The sequence below is a fragment of the Blennius ocellaris genome (assembly GCF_963422515.1).
Source record: "Blennius ocellaris genome assembly, chromosome: 1".
Lineage (NCBI taxonomy): Eukaryota > Metazoa > Chordata > Actinopteri > Blenniiformes > Blenniidae > Blennius > Blennius ocellaris.
The window spans coordinates 4,058,156-4,081,846 of NC_137650.1; the positions used below are offsets into that span (position 1 = coordinate 4,058,156).

The following is a 23,691-nucleotide window of genomic DNA, read 5'->3' on the forward strand; positions in this document are numbered from 1 at the left end:
GCTATTTTTCTCTGGCGAGTCGGAGAGGGTAACGTTATGGCTGAAGGCATGGTGCATGTGGCCATGCTGCATCACAGTCGGTTGAGATTCTAGTTAAAGCTCAAACACTCACACAAAATTATCCAGTCACACGTGTAGAAATATTACAGACCTCGAGACCAAATAAATGTGTCACATTATTAGTCCTCTTAAAAGAGGAGGCGTCCATGTTTGTTCACATACTAACAACCTGTCACCTCTCTCTCAGGGTCTACCCCACATACGACTTTGCCTGTCCCATCGTGGACAGCCTAGAGGGGGTCACTCACGCCCTCAGGACCACAGAGTACCATGACCGTGACGAGCAGTTCTACTGGATCATTGAGGCTCTGCGCCTCAGGAGGCCCTACATCTGGGAGTACGCCAGGCTCAACCTCAACAACACCGTGCTGTCCAAGAGGAAGCTCACCTGGTTTGTGGATCAGGGATACGTTGATGGATGGTGAGTGCAGTTCTTCTTTTAAGCTCCAGGAAGTGTCTTAAGTCCTTACTAGCGACCTCCGTCTCCCCCTGAAGGGATGACCCCCGGTTCCCCACTGTCAGGGGCGTCCTGAGGAGAGGAATGACCGTGGAGGGTCTGAAGCAGTTCATAGCAGCTCAGGTAATGCAGAGGAGCCAGGGAAGGCCCTGAGCGCTTATAGTCGCCCACATTCCACCGCATGTCTGATCAACTTCCTGAATGTTGCTCCTGTTTGAAGGGAGGATCCCGGTCGGTGGTGAACATGGAGTGGGACAAGATCTGGGCCTTCAATAAGAAGGTAGGTTATTGAAGCTCATCTTGAAACTGAATCATGAGCTCATGTGAATGTGTTCAGTCTCCGACTGAATGTGTTCAGTCTCCGACCTGCCATGGTTCAGACTGTAATTAAAATGGAGAGGCCTTCATCGCTGGAATGGCTTTTCATGTGCCGTTTGCTTTTGTTCCCCGCCTACTCTGCATCTCATTAACCCTTCATCACCAGTGCAGCTGCTTGTTTGTTGGGTTTTTATCCGGCTGTGTGCTGGTAGCTTGCTTCCACCTCCTGCTTCTCTATGACACACACGCACACACACACACACACACACACACACACACACACACACACACACACACACACACACACACACACACACACACACACACACACACACACACACACACACACACACACACACACACACACACACACACACACACACACACACACACACACACACACACACACACACACACACACACACACACACACACACACACACACACACACACACACACACACAGCTCTGTTTCATGCTTCATGCATGTTTGACTAACCTCAGCTTCATGCTTCTTCTCATTAACCACTGTGTTTCAGCCTTATTTCACCACTTCTTCACACATTTCTTTTCACTGTCCCACATTTGAAGTCGGAGGAAGTTTCAGAAAGTACAGTGGAACCAAACCAACCGGTTTATGTGGCGCCTCAAGGCTTCTGAAGGACCCCGAGTTTCACGTATCTGAGCAGGTGAAATGAAAGTTACTACGGTTCTATGAATCCTGGATGACCGCCAGAGGCGGTGCTTTAGCACTGGATGACTGAATAGCGACGTCTCATGTATGCACTGGTCGAGCCCCTATACCAACAAAGTCACCCCCGAATGACCCCCCCCCCCCAGTCTATAAGTTCCTGTGTCACCAGTGTATCTTTTCCTCAGGAATCTTCTCATGAAACCACAGTGATTCCAAGTGACTGAATGCTCTGGCGGTCATCCGGGATTCATAGAACCATAGTTACATATATAACTTTCATTCTATTTCATCCATACTGACCGCCAGAGGCTGCGCATTAGCACTGGATGAACAGTGTCAACTGTGTCATGAAGAATCCGGGTACCCACCTCACACTGGATACTGATGGAGTGACGACTAAGACCGCTCCCAGAGGAGGTGGCGTAGCCACGCTCACTCTGTAGAATCTGGTAAAGGTGCTGGGTGAGGTCCACGAGGCTGCAGCACAGACTGCCTCAATGGGTACTCCCGTCAGAGAGGCCGGTGAGGGAGATACGCTCCTCGTTCAATCTCAACCTGGATGAAGAGGAAGAACACTGGCTGTGTAGGCATGCGTAATGGCGTCCAGCACTCAGTGGGATAGCCTTTGTTTTGACAGGGCCCTGCCCTGCCCTGCCTAGGGCCACCGTAGTAGACAAACAGTTGCTCGTATCGGCATATGCTTGATGTAGCGTTAATGCAAGTCTCCCGGGCCCGAATTGGGCATTGCAGTTCTGACACCCTTTCTTGCGATGGTTCGACGTGTGCCAACTGGATTGGCTAGTTAACATACAAGGGTGACATCAATTTTGAGAGAAAACCCACGTTTGGGCACAATGTGACCCTGCTACCACCAGGGTGCCTCCTCAGACATGTCTTCCACTGATTGGGCATGTAGTTCACCAACCCACTTAACAGCCGACCCAAACGGCTCTCCCGGGTCCACTGGGAGGGAGCGGAGCACTCTTTGGCATGCATCAGTGAGGGGTGACTGCCCCAGCCACATCTGCCTTCATGCCTGCACCAGCATCAACATAAGATGCTCCGTCTCCCTGGCCATGAGGGCGAAAGCCTGAAACGAAGCATTGCTGAGATCTATCACTGATGCTTGTGACAGAGAAGTTGAGAGGGCCAGCATAAAGTGGGACAGGGAGTTACCGATTCGCCCCATGCAGGCTCCGGCATTGCACGCCTTCGTCAGCAAGTCGTCCGTTATCCTGCATTGGGGTCGAGGACACCTAGCGTCTGGCCTTAAGGACTCGTCCAGAGACACTATCAGAGACGCCGTCTCTAGAGCTGATATTTGACCCGACCCATACTTGGCGGGTATGGGTCGTGTCAAATATCAGCTGGAGGCTAGGGCCCTGGCATCCCAATTGGAGTGGGAGGACGCCTTGGTGTGTCTTCAGCAGGTGTGAAGCTCCCTAACATAGTCCTCCGGTGAAGGGACTGAAAAGACACTTTGGCGCCTATTGTCCCCTAAAAAAAAGCACTGACAGGAGCAGGGTCCTTCTGTGGGACATCGAGCTGTATTTGAGCTAGGGCTCCACGGATTATGGCCCCCATAGGGGTGTCCTCAGTCCCCCGCAGTAGGCTCTGCCCCGAAGAACGGGAGAGCAACTCCGAGGCATGCGACAGGGAGTCCACCCCAAGATCTGTGAACTGAGTCGCTGATGCGACGGTGGACATTGCGTCTTCATCATCCAGAGTTCCTATCTCTGGAGATGCCAGTGCGGTGGCTTAAGGCTGGAGAGCCTTCAGAAGGTCTTTCATCTGACCCAGATCAGCTGACAGTCGGTCGACCTTGGGGGGGGGGGGGGAGGCGTCGGGTCGGGTTGGGTCAGCCCCTCCTGGGGCCTGCTCCACCTCTCTCAGCCTGGCCACGCGTACCGACCGTGGCATGTAGCCACAGTTCATGCATGACTCCTGTGATGATAGATTGCCAAACAGGGTGCGCAAAAATCGTGACCATCCTCCAGTCTAGAGGCAATGGCGTGGGACATGGCAACAGTAGCGCACCAGGGGCGGGAGTGAGGACGCTGCTTTCACCGGGAGATGCTGCGCTGATGCGCCGACAGCTTGAGTCGGAGCGCTGCTGCTGATCAACAGGCTAACCAGGTTTGAATCAGCTGATGCTGAGGAGAAGCCCCAATACAGCCACGGGGGGGCAGCGTGACCACTGCCACTAACGACGTGGTCCCCACACTGGCTAAGTGGGAAACAACAGCCTGAGCTGCGAAAAACTAGGTGGGCTCTGAGCACTTCGTTTAACGTGAGCGGTAGCACTGACGCTATCTACACACTACTGTATCGAAAGTAAACAACAGCTGAAGCTCAGAAATAATACTGATCACCTCGTTAGCTGAAGTGGAACACAATGCTGCTCACTGCGGCAACATAAAGTGACAGCTGAAGCTGTGAAAACTAACCTGGTCTGCAATTGCCTCCAAAGCACGAGTGAAACAAAACCCAACACTGCTGCTAACAGTGTACAGCAGCAACATACAGCAACAGCCGAAGCTCTGAAATCACTGACCTGTACTGCTGCAATCGCCTCGTTAGCTTCGATAGATAGATAGATAATTACTTTATTCATCCCCGAAGGGAAATTGTCTTGTTGCAGCAATCTGGTACATATGAATATTATAAAATACAATAGAATAGTAATAAAAGTAAGAAATAAAAATATCTGTGTATAAGACATAAAGTAAAGAACGGAACATGGGCACTTAGAAATAAGCACAAGATAAAAGCAAGATAAATAAATGGATAGTAAGGTGCAGAGCCATTAGAAGTAGGCATTATATAACAATAATAACAATAATACAGATAACAGTGTGAAATAGTGTATAATACTCGTGTATAGTACTACTAATAATGGTAGCAATAATATAACAATATATATATATATATATATCAGTAATAATAATAGTATACGTATAATAATAATAATACCAATAGTAATAGTGCACTTGCACATGTATAAATATATGTATATGTACATGCAATATGAAATATATGATATAATATAAGTATCAATGTAATTTAGTCCAGGTGGGTGATTATTGAGGCTTAGCATTGCTGCTAACTGTGGCGAACCCAGCGCTGCGGTCAAGGTAGCACACAGAAAACAAGCCGGTTGTACGATACCGTATTATGACGTCCTATCCAGCCCCTTGGAGGGCAAACACAGGCTTGCAGCTCCAACCTTGTAAGGTCGCGGGGCTGCCAACACTGCAGTCCATTCCGAAGGTTTTCTCTCCACGATTTTCACGGGACTAACGTCCACTTGACCATACATGCGCGAGAAGATTCCAAGAGAAAAATCTACTGGTGACCCCGGAACTCATAGACTCCGGGGGTTCGCTTGGGGATTACAGGTGACTTTGTTGGTTATAGGTGCCCGACCACTGCGTACATGAGACATACAGTGGGGAGAACAAGCATTTGATACACTGCTGATTTTTGACGTTTTCCCACTTACAAATCGTCCACTGTGATTTTCTGTATTTTTGTTTTAGATTGTGTCCCTCACAGTTGAAGAGTACCGTTGATGCAAATTACAGACCTCTACATGCTTTGTAAGTGGGAAAACTTCAAAAATCCGCAGTGTATCAAATACTTGTTGTCCCCACTGTAGATATCCAGTGCTAAAGCACCGCCTCTGGCGGTCAGAAGGGATGAAATGGGACCAGCAGGTGAAACCTACGGAGTGTCTCTGCCTTCAGTTTGAGCTGCTCTCAGTATCTATTGATTCACCATCAGAAAGGCATTTTCCACCTGAACAAAAAGATTTTGCACAGCATGACAGTGGTTAGAATGAAGGTGATATCCTCTCTGAGGCTCCTCAAGGACGAGGTTTTGCAGCAGTTCCTCAACTCTGTGGGGAAATAAATCTCTTTGCAGATACAAAACATAGTAATTTACAATCTTTTAGCTATGTTTGTAGGGAGTTGATTTTTCTCCACTTGTCAAACAATGAGAAAATTTTGCAAGCAAAAGCCTTATCTTTGCGAGAGGTTGTTAATCTGTACATATACCAGCTGCAGGAGGGCGCATGCAAGTAGAGGTTGAGTGGTGGAACAGATCGTACATAAACTGCTGGAGTTACCAGACGAGAGTTCATCTGACAGATTGTTCGCTGCAGATGCAGAAATAAAAAGGATTATTAAGGCCAATTCATACTACATAAGGACAAGGAGGAAGTCCGGCATTGTGGGGTCCTGCCAGCTCCCTCTGTCCAAAGAAATCTGGCTTGGCTGTACCAATCGTCCTGGCCGAACTATGTGGGTTCCGCACCGCCAAAACTTCAGCACTGCCTTATAATTCCCGCAGCTCTTTCACATGTCTGCGGCAGACTTGCGTGATGCACCTGAACATATCACTCAGAGTGGTCAGCTCCTGCAGTTAAAACCGGACCAACATTGTGGCTCAGACAAAAACTCTCTATTACCGAAACAGTTCAGAGAAATGTATTTCTGAAAGCATCGGAGGCAAGAAATAAGCTGTGGAGTTGAAAAGTGAACACGGCGCTTCACAGACGTGCTCTGAAGGGGTGTGGCCTGCGGGTTCGACAGCTTCTCCTCTGAATATGAACAGTCCTGCCGAAAACAAATGCTTTTTTCGGCAGCTGACTAACGTCACTGCCGAATTTTCTTGTGTTTATGGGTTGAAAAAGGGAGTATGCAGGGGCTTTTAATGCTGCTGGAGGATCTGTGAGGTTCAGTGAGCAGTGTTGGCTCCACACTGCACTTACTGAACGTGGCTCTTCTCATGGCTGATATCTGACCTCACTGTGGCTGTTTAGCCGAGCTGCTTGTTAAATGACACCAAAAACTGAACCGTTGCCAGGTACATCACTGCTTCTGCACATTCCCCAGGTTTGACTGCTGTTCTTTGAATGAAATCTTGAGCTGCTTTAGTTTATCAGTGACTCGCTGATCATCGAATTCAACCATTCATTTCACCGTTGGTCTGTTGATGCTGACGGACGAGCTGCTCTCAGGTTTCTGTTTGACACAACGCTTTGTGATTTCCTGTTTTAACAAGTTTTAAGTTCACCTGCTGCACTTTTCTCTCATTGGCCTGCCTGAGAAACCCCACGTGTACAGTGTGTGTAGTTTGACACCAGCCCTGTTGTCTTGATGGCTGTTGCAGTTCCTGAAACTAATGAATATATGAAGAAATGTGGAGCACATTGCCGTAAATCCACAGCCATGTTCTCGTGGAATTAAAACAGGACATACAATTGGGCCTTTTGTTTAAATGAGCTGCCATCATTTTCTCTTTTTTTTTTTCAATTTTCTTTATTTGGGGTCACACAGCCATAACGTATACAAAACTTTCATCTTTTTTTTAAAATAAAGTAGAATACAAGAAAAATGCAGAACATGCACAACATAGTGGTGTTTTTGAGCTGCCTCAATTTTCACAACTCCTTACCTCATGTAGGACCTCAGATCAAAATGATTGAAGTTGGCCGTTCGCCTTAGTTTGAATCAGAATCAGCCACTTTGAAACGAGGGCTGCCACAAATGATGATTTTGATAGTCAACTAATCACAGATTATTTTTTGGATCATTCGACTAATTGGACTATATGTAAATTGAATGTAAATCATACAGCTTGTCGCACCAGCATGAAGCTGCTCTTATATAACCATCATTAGTTTTCAGCTTGAAGTGTTTAAGGTATATGCTCACTAAAAATATACACAATTAAGATGATAGTTCATTAAACCTTTAATGAAATATGCTTGTAGCAACAAACACTTGTTTGATTGCGTAGAATAAAGTACAAACAGCTGAGTAAAATAAAGAAAAGGCACGTGTTCTAAGGGCAGCTAATGAATCAAGTCGCCATCGCTAAATGTTGACGTTTACAGGGATATGAGTAAATAGTAAGTTAGCTCTCTGTTTACGCTAATATTTGCAGCTAGCTAGCCACTTAGCTTGCCGAGACAACTCATCATGCACCTCAGTTGTGCTGCCATGGAAGGCAAGTTCTGTCTTGCAGATATTGCATTGCACGCGTTTTATTTTTTGTTTTCTTAAAATGCACCCACACTTTTGAGCTCCATTGCCGCCAGGTAGCCATGGTACCTGAGCCCATCCGGTGTAACTTCAGGTGACATCACGGCTGATCCCAATTACCACTACTGCGCATGTGTGTCAAGGGCAGAAAGGCAGACGCGGCAGCGGAAGGTGCCGCTGCAGTTTTGAGAGAAAAACAAAGCTTAAAAAAAAATGACGAAAAACAATGTTGGCTCATCTATAGCTGCCGTTGCTTCTGAAAAAGAAATGACTGCATGGGCATGGTAGTTAGGCCAAGCAATACCATTGAACTATGAATGATCCATTTCTCTGTTGTGGCCCTCTCTTCCTCCCTCCTCTCTGTCTGACATTAAGAGCATCTCACTCTCTGTTTCCAAGCTGCGAGTTAACTGTCTGAAGGTACTCTTCCTCCTCCTCCTCCTCCTCCTCCTCCTCCTCCTCCTCCTCCTCCTCCTCCTCCTCCTCCTCCATCATGCTTTGGTATCCATTGAAGTCCACTTGCTGCCTGCACCTCCTCTACCAAGCAGAGACGTGTTGAGAGACCAGTAAGACCTAATAGCGGGAGTCTGCAGCCTTTTAACAGTCTCACTGTGATATCGTCAAATCACCAGCAGGATCAAGTTCAAGTATATTAAACCTAAAAACAGGCTTCAAGATGTTCATTTCAGATAATTTCTGGGGTGGAACACATTTAATCCAACACAATACTTTATGTTTACTCAGGGAGTTTGCTCGATGCACCAGACAAAGTTTATTTCACTTCCTTAAAATGCGTGTATCCAACCAGACCTGCTATCAGACACTTCATGTGTCAATTACAGAGAGAATTAGACTTTCCCTTTAAAGTTACTGCCATCTCTGAAATATTTACTGAGAATCAGTGTTTTGTTGAAAGAGGTGGAGTCAATGCCTCTCTGAGCCAATGGCTGGTGAAGCAGCTTTAGCATGGAAGCCAAAATGTGCCAGTGAATTTGTGAACACAATCAGGAGCCATGAAACTAAAGACAACAGGCTTTTACCAACATCAGTCGGAAAAGAAACGCTGGCCAAGAGGATTTCATCATTTTGCTGTGATTTACCTTCACAAAAACTCAATTTTAAAACCATTTTCTATGCAGACGGCGTAGCAGTAAGGTGCTCGTGTACCACAGAAAGACTATGGTAATGATTAACATAACGCTGGTTCTCAGAGTAGCATGAGTGAGAGGACTCACTATGGGATACGCCCCCTGCCTATGCCTCAGAAGCATTTGTCTCATTGCGCCAATCCTGATTGGCTGGTGATCGCGACGCCCACATTAGGGTGGAGCCACCTACCCTTAAGTAGCTTGTGCTTACTATGCAGCATCACTTAAAATAAGAACCTCTTCTCGCTTCGCCCAGCAAGAAGTCTGGTGTGACACCTCACTCACGCTACACTAAGAACCGGGGCTTAGGTTAAGGAACCTATAATTCTCGTTTCGATGTCTCACTATGGGATATGGAAGCTCCCATGTTAGACAAGCTTATCTCAAGTCAACCACCAACACTCCGGGAATGGCCTTCTGCCTTAAGTGGGCCAAGCAGTCAGTACTGCATGAGCCAGGCTCAGAGCAGAGACCTCCAGCTTATAAAACCGGACAAAGATGAGAGGTGAAGACCAGCTTGCTGCTGCACAAATCTCCTGAATTGAGACCCATTTACATAGGGCCCAGAATGCAGCCAGGCCCCGTGCAGAATGAGCCCACCGCTGCCTGCTGGCCCTGAGATGTGTAGGCCAGAGCAATTGCTCCCACAATCCAGTGGGAGCCCCAGCTGGCGCCTGCGCTCGCGCCGCTGTCCGCATCATTCCCGCTCTTGGCCTCACTGGTGACTTGTGTGTCACCAGAGGACAAGAACAGGTCCTGGCCGGACAAGCAAGCTTGACGTGCTTGTCGTCATCGGAGACGTTTCATGGTGAACCGGGCACAGTGCACGCATGAGCCGGGGGGGTTTGCGATAGCCTGCCAGGCGTGTAGCAGCCCGAGGCAGAACAAGCAGACCTATCAACAAGAAGACATATCTTGTTTCCACAGGTACAGAGTCTCCACGGAGTCTCCATCCCCTCTGGTGTGTGGAGCGTGGGCCTCCATAATTGTTAGCTGTGGAGCTAAACAAGAGGTGCCGTGAATTAGCTGGTGTGCTAATTGCTCAGGGCGGTGTTAGCTGGCGTGCTAAACCGTGAAACCTTCCCGTGGTGTGGTCAGGCGCGCGACTCTCCAAGCTGTACTGAAGGATGGAGGGTCGCAGTGTGGCGACTCGCGCTCGGCAACCGAGCCGCGTTAGCTCCGGTCTGTGAACAGTTAAGCTAGCTAGTGCTTGTGAATTGAGCGATGCCACGGCACGAAGCGAGAAGAGGTGTTTGAGTGACGCTGCGTAGTAAGCGCCAGCTACTTAAGGGTAGGTGGCTCCACCCTAACGTGGGCGTCGCAATCACCAGCCAATCAGGATTGGCGTAATGAGATAAGGCTTCTAAGGCATACGCAGGGGGCGTATCCCATAGTGAGACATCGAAAAGAATGGTATGAATGAGAACATCCATTTCTACTCTGTTTGACTTTGAATGTCCTCAGCAGAACTTGTAGTAAAAGTAGGAGACGCCTACAAACAAACTTCACAGTGAGGGAGCAACTTGAAGGAGAAATTAAGAATGTTGTGGACCAACAGCTGATGAGCCTGGATTATCAACACTGTCTTGTGGACACGCAGAATGAGTGCTGTGACACTCCTTTGGTTTGACTGCCCTTCAACATGTGGATGCTCCTTGTCGCCGGTCATGTTTGGGACCACTGGGTTAATGCTACACATTTCACGTCCTTTGCCTTGTGTTCGTTTTTTCCTGAAACATGTTGGTGCATCGGATCAGAGAATGCAGACTTTCTAGAAATATTCCAAGACTTTCTGTTGGAGGGTTCTCTTCAAGGTTTCCTCTGGGCCTTGTTACTGGAACAGTCTCTTCATGTTTGCTTTACATGAAATGTGTTTTTTAATGGTAATTTTTTAGTGGTGTGACTTTAGTACGGTTTTACTGACAGGAATATGATGCCCTCACCTGATGTGTGTGACTATGGGTCACGCTGTGAAACACTGCAGGTTGTTTTCATGTCGGCCGGTGGTGCTTGGGCTCCATGTTACAAGTACAGATAGCACAATATTAATTTACTACACAAAATGATTATATGGAAAAAAACACTAATATTGTGGCAGGACAGAGCTGAATCTTGGAACACGTCTTTATTGTAGCGAACACAGAACAGGACTGGCACAGCCCACAAAAGCCCCCAGCGTGGGAGAGCCCAAAACCCCGCCCCTCTACCCAGAGTCCTTTGGGTGAGAGGCCTGGCTCCTAGCAACCGCCACAATATATGATTTCATTTAATTTTCAAGAGCAATATCAACACGCTGAGCTTTTTTTGCTTTTTTGTCTGGAGACGAGTTCAGAGAGTCTGTAGGTTGAAGCCACGGCACAGACGGTCCCTCCTCGAGCCCCCCCAAGTCTGCTTGCACTGATCTGGCTCATTTTCTCTACATTTGTGTTGCTTTGCTCTCGTACCACACTTTAAATCACTGAATTGGTTGCATCATTCTGTCTTTTCTTCTGTCTTCATTGAGAACTTTGTGAGTGAACTCGGCTGTCTCTCAGACTGACCTGTGTGTGTTTGGCAGGTTATTGACCCGGTGGCTCCCAGGTTCACGGCCCTGTCCAGCTTGTACATGGTTCCAGTTTTGGTCCCTGAAGCTGCCGAGGAGAAGAGGGAAGTAGCTAAACATCCAAAGGTGAGCTCCGGTTCACTTTCGGATTTTGAGCTTTTGTGATATTCAGATGTTGAAGAAGTTATTTTGCGGCTGAGCTATTGGGTGCATGGTGTATAACACTTGCCTTTCCGAATGAAGACAGCTGGCAAGGAGTGCTAAACAGCTTTGGGTAATATTTTCAGATTGAATTGACCGTTTCTGTAAATTGTTAATGAAATGACATCGTCAGTGGTTTGTTTACCCTGTGTGCTAATTGGAAAGCATCATGACGGAGGGGGTTGTGCTCCTGCAGAACACTGAGGTGGGGATGAAAGAGGTGTGGTATGGACCGAGAGTTCTGGTCGAAGGAGCTGATGCAGAGACTTTAGCAGAAGGAGAAGTGGTCACCTTCATCAACTGGGGCAACCTCATCATCACCAAGATCAATAGGTATGTGATGGTTGCTGGGCTTGCCAGCCTCTGAAGGACTGGGTGGAGGTCATTCCTTCTCTTCTGTCTCCTCAGAGGTGCTGAGGGTAAGGTCACGTCTATGGAGGCTCGTCTCAACCTGGACAACAAGGACTACAAGAAGACTGCTAAGATCACATGGCTGGCTGAAACCAGCAGCGCTCCCCTGCTGCCCACCATCTGCATCAATTACCAGCCGCTCATCTCCAAGGCCATCATAACCAAGGACGATGACTTCAAAGACTACATCAATAAAAACAGCAAGGTCAGGCACTTTCCTCTGCATGGCACATGTGAGACATGTCCTGTATGGCTTCTCATCGGGTCCTGTTTTCAGTTGGAGGAAAAGATGCTGGGAGACCCCTGTCTGAAGAACCTGAAGAAGGGAGACATCATCCAGCTGCAGAGACGAGGCTTCTACATCTGTGACCAGCCCTACGAGCCAATCAGGTGAGGAAGAGGAGCACCTGAAGCTGCTTCCTTCTGCCACGCCTTACCTGCTCTGACTGTGTTGATCTGCAGTCCTAACAGCTGTAAGGAAAGTCCTTGTATCCTGTTCTACATTCCTGATGGCCACACCAAGGAGATGCCTACTGCAGGGTCCAAGGACAAGAGCAAGCTTCAATCCTCAAACAGCACAGTGAGTGAACAGGACACCATGCAGGCCAACTCCATGTGCTCACATCAAATACTACTGTTCATAGGAGCATTTGGTCATGTTTTATTGATTCATTGGCTCCCAGTTAAATAGGGTTGCTATGATTTCAGGCTGTAGCCTGAAGAGCACTTTATGAATAAACTTGACTTGCACTCCAACACAGAACATTCCTCAGGCCACCTGACAAGCCTCCTTTCAGTAGTACTGTCCTGCAGTTGTCCAGCCTGGTTTAGGCTGAACACTTTGTGCTGCCACACATCTGGGATGAACTGTACCTTTTGATTTGTTTCTTTGCTCAGTCTGTCACCCAGACCAAGACTCCTTCAGCGGCCCCGGCCCCGGCCCCGGCCCCGGCGGCAGACCTCTTCTCCAGTGTTGCAGCTCAGGGTGAAGCAGTTCGCCAGCTGAAGGCAGCCAAGGCACCGAAGGATGAGGTGGACAAAGCAGTGCAGCTGCTGCTTTCTCTGAAGGTGAGTCAGCTGAAGGGGGTGGGGGGGAGACTGACTAACAAGAAATAGAACTCCATGGAAAAACTACCAGCACGTTCAGTTGAGATCCGTTCATCTATGGTGGCCATGACTCGGCTAATATATTGATTTTAAAGGGTTAACAGGGTTCATGCTGCGGATACATTTCCAGGCTTGATTCACTTTTCACAGAGCTCCGTCTGACCCGCCACCCTGCTGACCCACCACGGAAGCCATGTTTCAAATGACTTTTTCTCTTTAAAAAAAGATCAAACCCTCTGGCCATGTCTCGATTAAGTCTTGGTTTAGACCTGCATTCGCTCTCGTCTTCCCTCAAGAAAGAAGACTTGACTCAAGACTAGGCCAAGTCTGAGACTATGTTAATCCACATCTGAGAAAGGCATTTCAGTAGTCCTGGTTCAAAATGGGATTTTGTCAAGGACAGGGGTCGGCAACCCGCGGCTCCGGAGCCTCATGCGGCTCTTTCATCCTCATACTTGTGGCTTGGGAAAATAAATTACAAGTATTTTGTGTGTTAATAATTTTTTTTTAATTTTAGTTCTAAATTGGAAGATGATTGTGATCTTGAAATATTAAAATAGAATTATATTTTATTATTTTTCGTCCCTCAAAATAAACGTCACACTCGCGGAAGCCAGTCTACCCGCCAAAACGCCGTGCATTTGTCGAGCCTTTTGAACAGAACAGCACAACACATCCAAAACACGGGAGTGTCCCACGGCTAAACACCGGGAGTTAGCCAAGGATGCACGCACGGGCGGCGGGAGCTGGCGCAGGAAGACGTGAGGGAAAAGGAATCCACCCTCGTCGAGCCCAGCAGCAACAGCATATTGTCCATCAGGTCTACAGCCGAGCCGTCTCCCAAACCAGGCAGGGAAAGGAGTCTGTCCGTCCTCTCGGCGGCAGACAGGCTGTACCTCCGGAGCAGGAGCTGCTTGAGAGCGGCGTACTTCCCAAGACACGGGGGAGCGCACAACAGCTGCATGGCCCGCCGAGTGGACTGCTGGTCTAAGGCTGCAACGATCAAGTGATACCTGGACTCATCCTCGGTGATTCCGCACTGTGGGAAAAGCGCTTCTACATGATCCACGAAGCCGGGTCGTTCTGCTAAAAGTCAGGAAGCCTCAAAGCCGCGGTGAAACCTGCCGGCTGCTGAGGCTGAGGAGACGAGGACGAATCAACGTCACAGTCTTCTGCTTCCTCAAACATGTTGAAAACGGTCACCAATGTGGCAGAACGACCCTTCTGTGTCTTCTTCATCAATCACTGGGTTTGAAATGCCCGATGATGATGAAATGTCGTTAAATTCAGCCCTTTCTTCATCTCCACCATAATGTAAACACAACTCGGGCACAGCGTGTGTCCAACTCGTGACGTCACGCACATATCTGCGATTTCCGGACTGGTCAGAAGCGGTTCACCGAGCAACGAAACTGGAACCGTTTATCGGCTATTTTTTCACAGATTGCCGCGTCTTAACATTTTGCCCTTGGGCCAGTTAGCATAAAAATGTCCCTAGAAGTGGCTATAGAGCCAGAGTGATTTGGAGGTCGAATTTTCATTTCACTAGGCCTGGGCAGATTCATTTGCATTTACCTCTGACGAGAGTGGCCTACCACTCTCGTCACCACATCTGTGAGGCTGTGCTTGATTGTTTAAGAGCCAAAGAAATAAAAACAACCCACCTGGTGTCAGTGGCTGCCGATGGGGCAGCGAGTATGACGGGAGCGCACGGGGGCTTTGTGGCCTTGCTGCACAAGTCACTGGATAGAAAGCTGCTGACTTTTCACTGCATCCTGCACCAAGAGGCATTGTGAGCGCAAACTTTTCCTCCAGAATGCACAGAAGCATGAATGTTGTCATTTGACATCCTTTGACAATTGGCAAAAGGTTTAAATCACTGCCAGTTCCGTTGGTTACTGGATGAGGTGGAGAGCACGTACTCTGATCTCCTGCTGCAGAACACAGTCCGGTGGCTGTCCAGAGGAGAGGTGCTGAAACGTTTTGCTGCATGTCTGGGAGAGGGGAAACCTTCATGAGCAGCAACGGGCTCAGCTTTCCTGAGCTGGAACAGCCAGAGTGGCTGGAAAAGCTGCACTTCATGGTGGACATGACAGCGAACCTGAACACAACTCTTCAGGGGAGAGGAGGCACAGCGCTACACATGCTGGAGGAGGTGTTGGCGTTTGAGCGCAAACTGACAGTTTGGCACACTGTCTCACCTCCCCTCTTTAAGGGAGTTCAAACAAGCTCACAAGGTGATCAAGTCAGAGTATTTGCAGTCTGCAATCACCACAATGCAAGCATCGTTTGGGAAACGCTTCCGTGAGTTCAGAGAGGGAAAAACCACACTGTCCTTCCCCGTCACTCCCCTGACCATCGGTCCATCCCTGCTAAATGTGACGGCATTCGCAGGTGTAAGTCAACCTGACCTGGAGCTGGAGCTGGCTGACATCGCTGACAAAGACATGTGGGTGTCCCAATTCAAACGCTTGACAGAGGACCTTGAAGACGTTGCCCGTCAGAAGGCCACTCTTGTTGAGAATCGCAAATGGAGTGATATTGAGAACCTTCCAAGACCGGACAAACTCGTGTTTGAAACATGGAATGCCATCCCCGACACCGACATAAACATGAAGAAATAGGCCTTTGGAGTCCTGTCGATATTCGGATCCACATATGTCTGTGAGCAGCTATTCTCCTCCATGAACTCCATTAAAAACAAACGCCGCTCACGCCTCACAGACGACAGCTTCCAGTCCTGCGCAAAGATGAAAGTGACTTCGTACAGCCCCGGTTTGCAGACGCTGTGTGCAGAAGTCCCATTAACCAAGTAAAATAAATATTTATGCAGATATTTTGCAAATATTTATTTTTCATTGTTTAGTGACACAGTGCTTTTTTTCCCAATTTATTTTTTAAATTCAGGTCAAGGCTCCGCTACACGCTCTGAAAGCCCAAAGGCGATATAAGGATGACGGCTCACGGCATTTTTTTGCTTTTGTTTGCTACATGGATAATTTAAGTTCAGCTTTTTAATTCATTTGAAAGAGACAGTCAACTCGGCATGTTGCTTTTTTGTTATAAAAAAAACAAACGCATTTATTAAAAAGAAAGAAAAAAATATTTAAAAAAGAAACTTTCTTTTCATGCTTCGGTTTTAACCCCAGCCGTACACCTTGGTGCTTTGACTACCCTTAAGGATGGGCTACCCATTGTTATTTTTTTCAAGAATTCAAAATGTTCAAAATGTGTTCATTACATAAATAAAATGTAATTTTCTCTGTAGCATTTCGTGGATTTCATAAGCAACACACTATAGTTGTTTATACAAAGTGTAAAGGTAAGAAAAAGAAATATATACAGTGTTATCTTCATTTTAGATGTCAAAAAGTATTTGCGGCTCCCAGTGTTGTCTTTTCCGTGGAAATGGCTCTTTGGGTGTTAAAGGTTGCCAACCCCTGGTCTAGGACTTAATCCCTGAACGCCAAACCAGACCTCAGGGTTTTGTTGCAACCCCTTGTTTTGCAGGCGCAGTTTAAGCAGCAGACCGGTGTGGACTACAAACCTGGCATGGCCCCGCCCACCTCTGCTGCAGCCCTGCCTTCTGCCCCTGTGTCGGCCCCATGTCCGTATACCCGCGTGGCTGAGCAGGGAGAACTGGTCCGGAAACTGAAATCAGAGGCGGCACCCAAGGTATGGACATAGGTTTGCTCCGTACTGGTGTGTGACATTGGTCTTCCTGGTCCTGTTGGCTCTGGTCCTCCTCGTTTCAACGCAGCAAACAGACTCTCCAGGACCAGGATGAGACACCCTCCACCTTATGCTCTACGCTGGGTTCCTCCTTCACCTCATCCCGTTGTCTACTTTCCTCATCAGTCCTTACGCTCGTGTCCCGTCAGTTCTCACGCTATGCTCGTGTCCCATCAGTCCTTGCGCTACGCCCGTGTCCTTTCAGTCCTCATGCTCTTGTCCCATCAGTCCTCATGCTATGCTCGTGTCCCGTCAGTCCTTGCGCTACGCCCGTGTCCTTTCAGTCCTCATGCTCTTGTCCCGTCAGTCCTCACGCTACGCTCGTGTCCCATCAGTCCTCATGCTACGCTTGTGTCCCTTCAGTCCTTGCGCTACGCCCGTGTCCTTTCAGTCCTCATGCTCATGTCACGTCAATCCTAACGCTACGCTCGTGTCCCATCAGTCCTCACGCTACGCTCGTGTCCCATCAGTCCTCACGCTACGCTCGTGTCCCTTCAGTCCCTGCGCTACACCCGTGTCCTTTCAGTCCTCATGCTCGTGTCCCATCAATCCTTGCGCTACGCCCGTGTCCTTTCAGTTCTCATGCTCTTGTCCCATCAGTCGTCACGCTATGCTCGTGTCCCGTCAGTCCTCATGCTACGCTCGTGTCCCTTCAGTCCTTGCGCTACGCCCGTGTCCTTTCAGTCCTCATGCTCACGTCACGTCAATCCTAACGCTATGCTCGTGTCCCGTCAGTCCTCATGCTACGCTTGTGTCCCCTGTGAATCTGCCGGGTCATCATTTGTGTTTGCATGCTGCTTGCAAGACAAGTTGTGATTACAACACAAACTGCTGACGTCTCCATGGCAACAGGAGCAGATCGATGCTGCTGTGAAGCAGCTCCCCGCAATGAAGGCAGAGTTTAAAAAGCAGACGGGTCAGGATTACAAACCAGGCATGGCCACACCCAACTCCTTCTCTACTCCCCCCTTTGGCAGCTTGGTCCTCCTCAGGCCTGTATGAGCACGCTGCTCACCAGGGAGAGGTCGTAAGGAAGCTGAAGTCTGAAAAAGCTCCCAAGGGAAAAGTATTACAATTTCAACATAGTCCATTTTAATTCTGGTGCAAAATCCAATGAAATGTCAAAAAAAACCGTATATAAATCTTTTAAAATCTCCTTGCTTGGTGGGACCAGATTGCAGCCTCTTGCGGTTGGTTTTGTCCTCCTTATGTCCTCTGCCGTTAAGGGAAATTGAAACTAAAGTGTGCCTGCCGTCAAACTCAACATCCACACTGTGCACAAGGCTCTGACCCTCTTCACAGGGATTTTCGAGATTGTTATGGAATGAGCACGGAAGTTAGCCCGGAGTGTAGTATGGATACAATCATGTATCACCCGTGGCCTGAATATTCTAATAATCCGATCCAGCCCAAGTATTTTGGCCATTTCAGTGTTGCTCAGCTTGAATTTTTCAGGAAAACCTGTTTGTTGTCCTCCTTCTGCAGGTGTCTCCTCATCATGGTGTGTTAACAGTTAAATATATGAACAGTTAAATACGTGCTCTGTGTAGGGAATTCTTACCTCATAAGGAACCATTTATGTTGTGATTGGCTATCGATGATGATGAATAATTACAAAGATAGTTATTAATTATGTTATTGAAAATTGTATCTGATCTGTATCAGAACCTCGGAGCTCCACCTGTCTTAACAGGAAATGATAGCCAATTCAGTTCTATCAGTCTCATAAGATACACTAAACAGTTGATCAGGAATTTGAATTAATAGTTAAATTAATTAAAATTATCAGAATTAACAGTAAAGATTGAAGGATTTTGGAGTTCTTGACACAGAAGAGGTCGACATTTCATTCACCTTTGTGCACATTAATAAAACAGCAAGTATGATTCCAAAAATTATATATATTAACAATGAAAACAAATAAAACACAAATTCTAACTACCTATATACAGCTTGGTGTGTGTGTGTCAGTCCAACCTTGATATTTGAATTGACTCCACGCCCTGTCATCCATTGTTGGGTTAAGCGCAACTGAGGTTGGCAACTTCATCAGTGCAGTATATATCATGTTCCTGTCAAAGGCTGGGTTTGTATTGATACAACAGATCTGAAGCATCTGTTAGCATTGGTTGAAGGACCACACGGACACCTTATTATTGGCATGCGGATCATGTAAATGTGTGATGAAGGAATGAAGCTGGAGGTGCAACAACCACAAACTCACACTTTAATGAATACACAAGGGTAATGAATTTCAGGAGTCCAGGTGTAGGTGTTATTTAAATTAGGCAGATTTTTTTGACAGCACTCGGTGTGGAGAGTGAACAGTCATCTGTCTCATACAGGAATATAACAGCATGAAAAGCGGAATCTGCTTGCTTTCCTCACATTTCTTTCGGGAAGAATCAATGTAAAAAGCAGGAGGTGCATCTATGGCATAATTGAGCATTTTAAAGGACTCTGAGACTTTGGTAATTGCTTCAATACTGTTTGCAAAATACCTTTTGACTAAAGTTTCCCAATGCTTTAATTAGATGGACACTAAACTTCAAAGGCTATTGGCACTTGGCCTTCAAGCTGTTTAACTAAAGTCTACATTTTTGGCTATTATTCATACTGTTGATGAAAGCTGGATCGGTAGAGATGACAACGCCATTAGAAATAACTTAACAGGTTATTTAAAAGCATTTTGCTTCTTTATAAATCATAAATGCTCTCAATGAACAGAGAAAATGGAAGCGTTTTAGTTCTCTTCATGCGTATATGGCGCAATCTGTCCTCTATTTTTTCCCCCTACTAATATTATACTGTTTGTAGCATCAACATCTGGGGGAATTTGAGTTAAAAGCTTCACAGGATTTGGCAGTGAAAAAAAAACATGGATTGAAAATGGTTTTTCATGCAAATCAATAGAAAAAAAAATTATATTCAAAGGTTTGCTCTTAAAAAAAAAAAGCCAGACCAACAGAACGTCCCTATTGAGGATTTCTCCCAGTTTTTGCTGCTTTGAAATCCACCCCCTTAAAGATATAAGAAATACAGCAAAAACATGTACATTACTGTATGTCCATGTTTAGATGCGCCCACACAGAGATCAGTGGAATACCGTGTAGGTCCTTTCAAGAAGACACGTTTGGCTGCAAATAAGAGGCAGAACTGAAGCAAATAAAGGCATAGCTGGGTGAGAATTACAGTTCCCTTATCTAGTAGAAACTCCTGTAATTACGCAGTATACACAGATCATGTTTCGCTGAGCCTCATTGGTGTGTGTGCGTGTGTGTGTGTGCGTGTGTGTGTGTGTGTGTGTGTGTGTGTGTGTGTGTGTGTGTGTGTGTGTGTGTGTGTGTGTGTGTGTGTGTGTGTGTGTGTGTGTGTGTGTGTGTGTGTGTGTGTGTGTGTGTGTGTGTGTGTGTGTGTGTGTGTGAGACGTGTGATGGAACTACAAAACAAGATGGCGGATCACAAGAAACTACATTCCAATGGAGGTTATCAGAGAGCAGGAAGTCTGTCCTGGGTCTCCACCATGTGCTGGAGAACAATGGAACATGGAAGCTAGTCTTTAGCGTCTGCTTCCTGTGTGTCTCTGCTAAAGGACCATTTCTAGAATGACTTGATGTGAATGAGACTTGTCTTGTAAAACGTCAGGAGTCGTCAGATGGTGTTCAGTTACTGTGTGATGTTGTCTTTGATGTGATATGTGTAGGATTGTGAGTTAACTAGTTAGTAAAGCAAAGATTAGCATGCAGACCCTGTGTCTGTGGCCGAGCTAACGTTGGTTTACAGGTTGATAACTGCTCCTAATATCATTATCTATAGAACTCAATCACTGTAACAGAAGCAACACATCTTCATGAAGTTAAACAGTTCTATCATAGCATCAGGTTTAACTAATCTCAGGTAAAGCCCAGTTGTTGTTACCACTTCCTTGAAGGAGTTCAGTTGTTGTCCTGCTGGAGGGAAGCTGGTGTCTTCTCCTGTAGTTAGCAACTCCTGCTAACTGTGGTTGGCTGCTTTTGCAGGCCGAGGAGAGGAAGATGGAGTTGATGTTTCAGGAACCTGGTTGTTCCTTTGTCCAGACTGAGGAGCTGGTCGCTCAGGTCTGTGATGGTTTTCCTGCTCGTTGAGGAAAACACAAAAAGTTCTGTGAGGCGTCGTTTCGCCGTCCCCGTCCTGGAGGAACTGGTTGGTTTTCTTGGTTGATGGGAGATCAGACTCTGGGTGCTGGTCCCTGGATCTGGGGAAGGTCTGACCCTCGTGGTCGGGTCAACAGAGGAGTTGAGGAGTGAAGGCCCCTGGTTGCAGGCTTCTGGTGTTAGCTGTATGCTAACACTGGGTGAGCTGAGCTGCTGGAATGCAGCGCCTCCCGGGTGTTCACAGGAGAAGACTCTCTGCAAGACTGCTTTTTCAGGTTTGTGGATTCGAAGGTGTCAAATCCTGAGAACTTCAACCAATCAGGCACTGGATGAGTGCATGGGGGAAGCGTCTTTTGAGCGGAAAGCGGGGGAGGGTTTGCATGGGTCTGCTGTGGAAAAAGGTCCCCCCCCACTGGGTGTGATGGTCAATCATATTCCTGAGTCCGAATTCATATCTCATGACTGTGTATCATCACAACTGAAAATTGTCTTTCCCTCGAAATGAACAAACTTTCTGTGGTCTTGTGAGATCCCAACAACAGTGACGTGTTGCTCAGTTCAGGTTGTCCTCTCCTACCGGTCGCTCCTTAGAGGTTCTATTGTATATGCAGGTCCGTGCCGATGAAGATTTTTTTGTAAACGTAGAGGGGAAATATGTTTTTATAAAGACCCAGGTACGTGTAAACATGGCCTGAGTCACCAGAATAACACATAATCTTCACATTTCCAGTCCGATCGTCACTCTCACAATAACTCAGTGAAATGGGGATCAATCAGTCTACAGCAAGGGAACAACCAGTCAGAAACCCAGAGCCACTAAAGCCACGGTTCCACCGCACTATTTGTGTGGGGGTTTCCTGTGTTCCCACTGAAAAAGTTGTGGATGGTACATAAAAAAATCATGACCACCAGCTACAATTTTCCGTCACCCCTCTCTTGAGGTCCCGAGCACTGAGGGACGAGTCTGTGAGGAGGATCGACAACACAGTCATCGGCCGTAAACCTTCCCGTTGTTGTTTATATACCGTGTTTTGCACTCACTGGTTGTTTTGTTACCTGGATTTATTGAAACGTCGTCATGCAACACAACAATCTCGATCTTTCAATGAAGTGCAGACGCTCCTCTCAATAACTGGACAGGAGGAGGAGCTGGACTCTGCTGTTTACAATTAGAAAGTTTATGATTGTGTCATAGAGAACGAGTGGGACAGCAGCTGGTTTGATGCAGGAGGTCAAGTGTTCAACTTCCCGCCAAGAGGCTTTTTTGTTAGTTTTTTTTATCTGCTACACACTGACAAGCAATAAACCACGGGTTGGCCACCCCTGGTCTACAGATACAAAAGCCCCGTTTCCACCGCACACAAGTGCCGGGACGGAGCGGAGCGGTGCGGAATAGAGACCCCGACTGAAATTTTGGGTCGCGTTCCCACTGCAGAGAGGAGCGTTAAAAGTGGGCGGGGCTTATGAGTTCCGCAGAAATGTGACATAACAGAAAAGAAAGTCGTCAGATGTAGATCTTTTAAATCCTCTGTTGTTGTTTAAATTCTCCACTTTGCACTGTTATTTTTTGCAGCGGGGAAAAAAAGTTACTTTTTGCAGCAGTCATTTTTTGCAGCGGAGAGCTGCAGCGCAACTTCCGTGTTTGTTGTGAGAGAGCGAGCGCTCCGGCCACTTGCCGGCGACTTGGGGCGACTTGCCCCGCACTCGAGCGCTCGGGGCGGGGCAAGTGGCCGGAGCGTTCCCCCCGGTTGGCTGAGGCACAGACACGGGAGTCTGAGCTTTCTGCTCAAACACAGGAGGTTCTCCACTCCGGCGCTGATCGCGGTCCGGCAGCTCAGCGCCGGAACACGGAGGCGCCGAGCTCTGAGCTCCTTTTCATGGCTTCCGCGGTCCGTCCCCGCGATAAAGCGCCACTGAGCACGGCTGAACAGAACGCTGACCGCCTCTGGAAAGCAGAGCTGCCGGAGCGCGGTCAGCGCCGGAGACGAAAGCTCCAGACTCCGGTGTCCCGGACGCACATCCACGACACGGCGAGCGCTATGCTGCAAACAGAAAACTCCAACGCGATGCAAAGTCCCTCCCCCCGGTCTCCCCCTGCCTCAAGTCGCTCTTTCACCACAAACACTAAAGTTGAGCAGCAAAGAAAAGAAAATGAAAATCAAACCAACCAGAGCACAGCTGACCACACTGACAGCAGAGGATTCATCCGGCACATTAACATATTGAGGGCGTGTCGTAAATCACTGACCAATCAGCAGACAGCAGCTCAAACTCAGACCCGTTCCATGGTCCTGGTACCCCAACGGAAGGGGAGCGGAAAGCGGTGGCCTTTGGAGCGGTTTATACCGGTCTAGGCCGGTAGTTTTTGTGCGGTGGAAACGGGGCTAGAGTCTGATGTGACTTAAGAATATTGGTTTCTCTCAGACATGCACCGAGTTTGTAATAACTATCAAATCTCAGAGCAGGGATTGGATTGAATTGTCTGTAACCAGGTAAACACAACCTCTAAATTTGAGAAAGTTGAGTACATTTTCCAGAGTTACAGATATTGAATATTGCAGAAATCTCTGGATTGTGAAACGTCAACTCAAGCCCAGTTCACACGGCAGGATAATTAGGCTATTTTTGGCCCTGATTCTCCTCTTCCAACAATCTAAAGGATGCTCAGATTGTCATAAGATAATCTTATCAGACATTGTGGCGTGTTAAGACTGCTCCCGTCTGCTCGGAACGATGTCGGGACCGCACCGGTCCGAGATCAGGGATATTCAACATGTTGGAACACAAACAATCGCCATTGCATCCTCTTCGTCCACCAGGTTTGTTGACTCTGGAATCA

General features: G+C 47.4%; 1 protein-coding gene across 1 annotated transcript in view; it reads left to right on the forward strand.

Moving 5' to 3' along the window:
• The window catches only part of eprs1 (glutamyl-prolyl-tRNA synthetase 1), a 44,938-nt gene that overhangs the window by 13,746 nt on the left and 7,501 nt on the right, over window positions 1–23,691 (forward strand). The window contains 12 exon segments of the mRNA XM_080495213.1: window positions 248–481; window positions 556–640; window positions 738–797; window positions 11,284–11,394; window positions 11,666–11,802; window positions 11,878–12,085; window positions 12,158–12,270; window positions 12,343–12,460; window positions 12,778–12,948; window positions 16,498–16,662; window positions 17,572–17,664; window positions 17,666–17,785. Of these exon segments, the coding sequence (XP_080351339.1) occupies window positions 248–481; window positions 556–640; window positions 738–797; window positions 11,284–11,394; window positions 11,666–11,802; window positions 11,878–12,085; window positions 12,158–12,270; window positions 12,343–12,460; window positions 12,778–12,948; window positions 16,498–16,662; window positions 17,572–17,664; window positions 17,666–17,785 (1,615 nt within the window).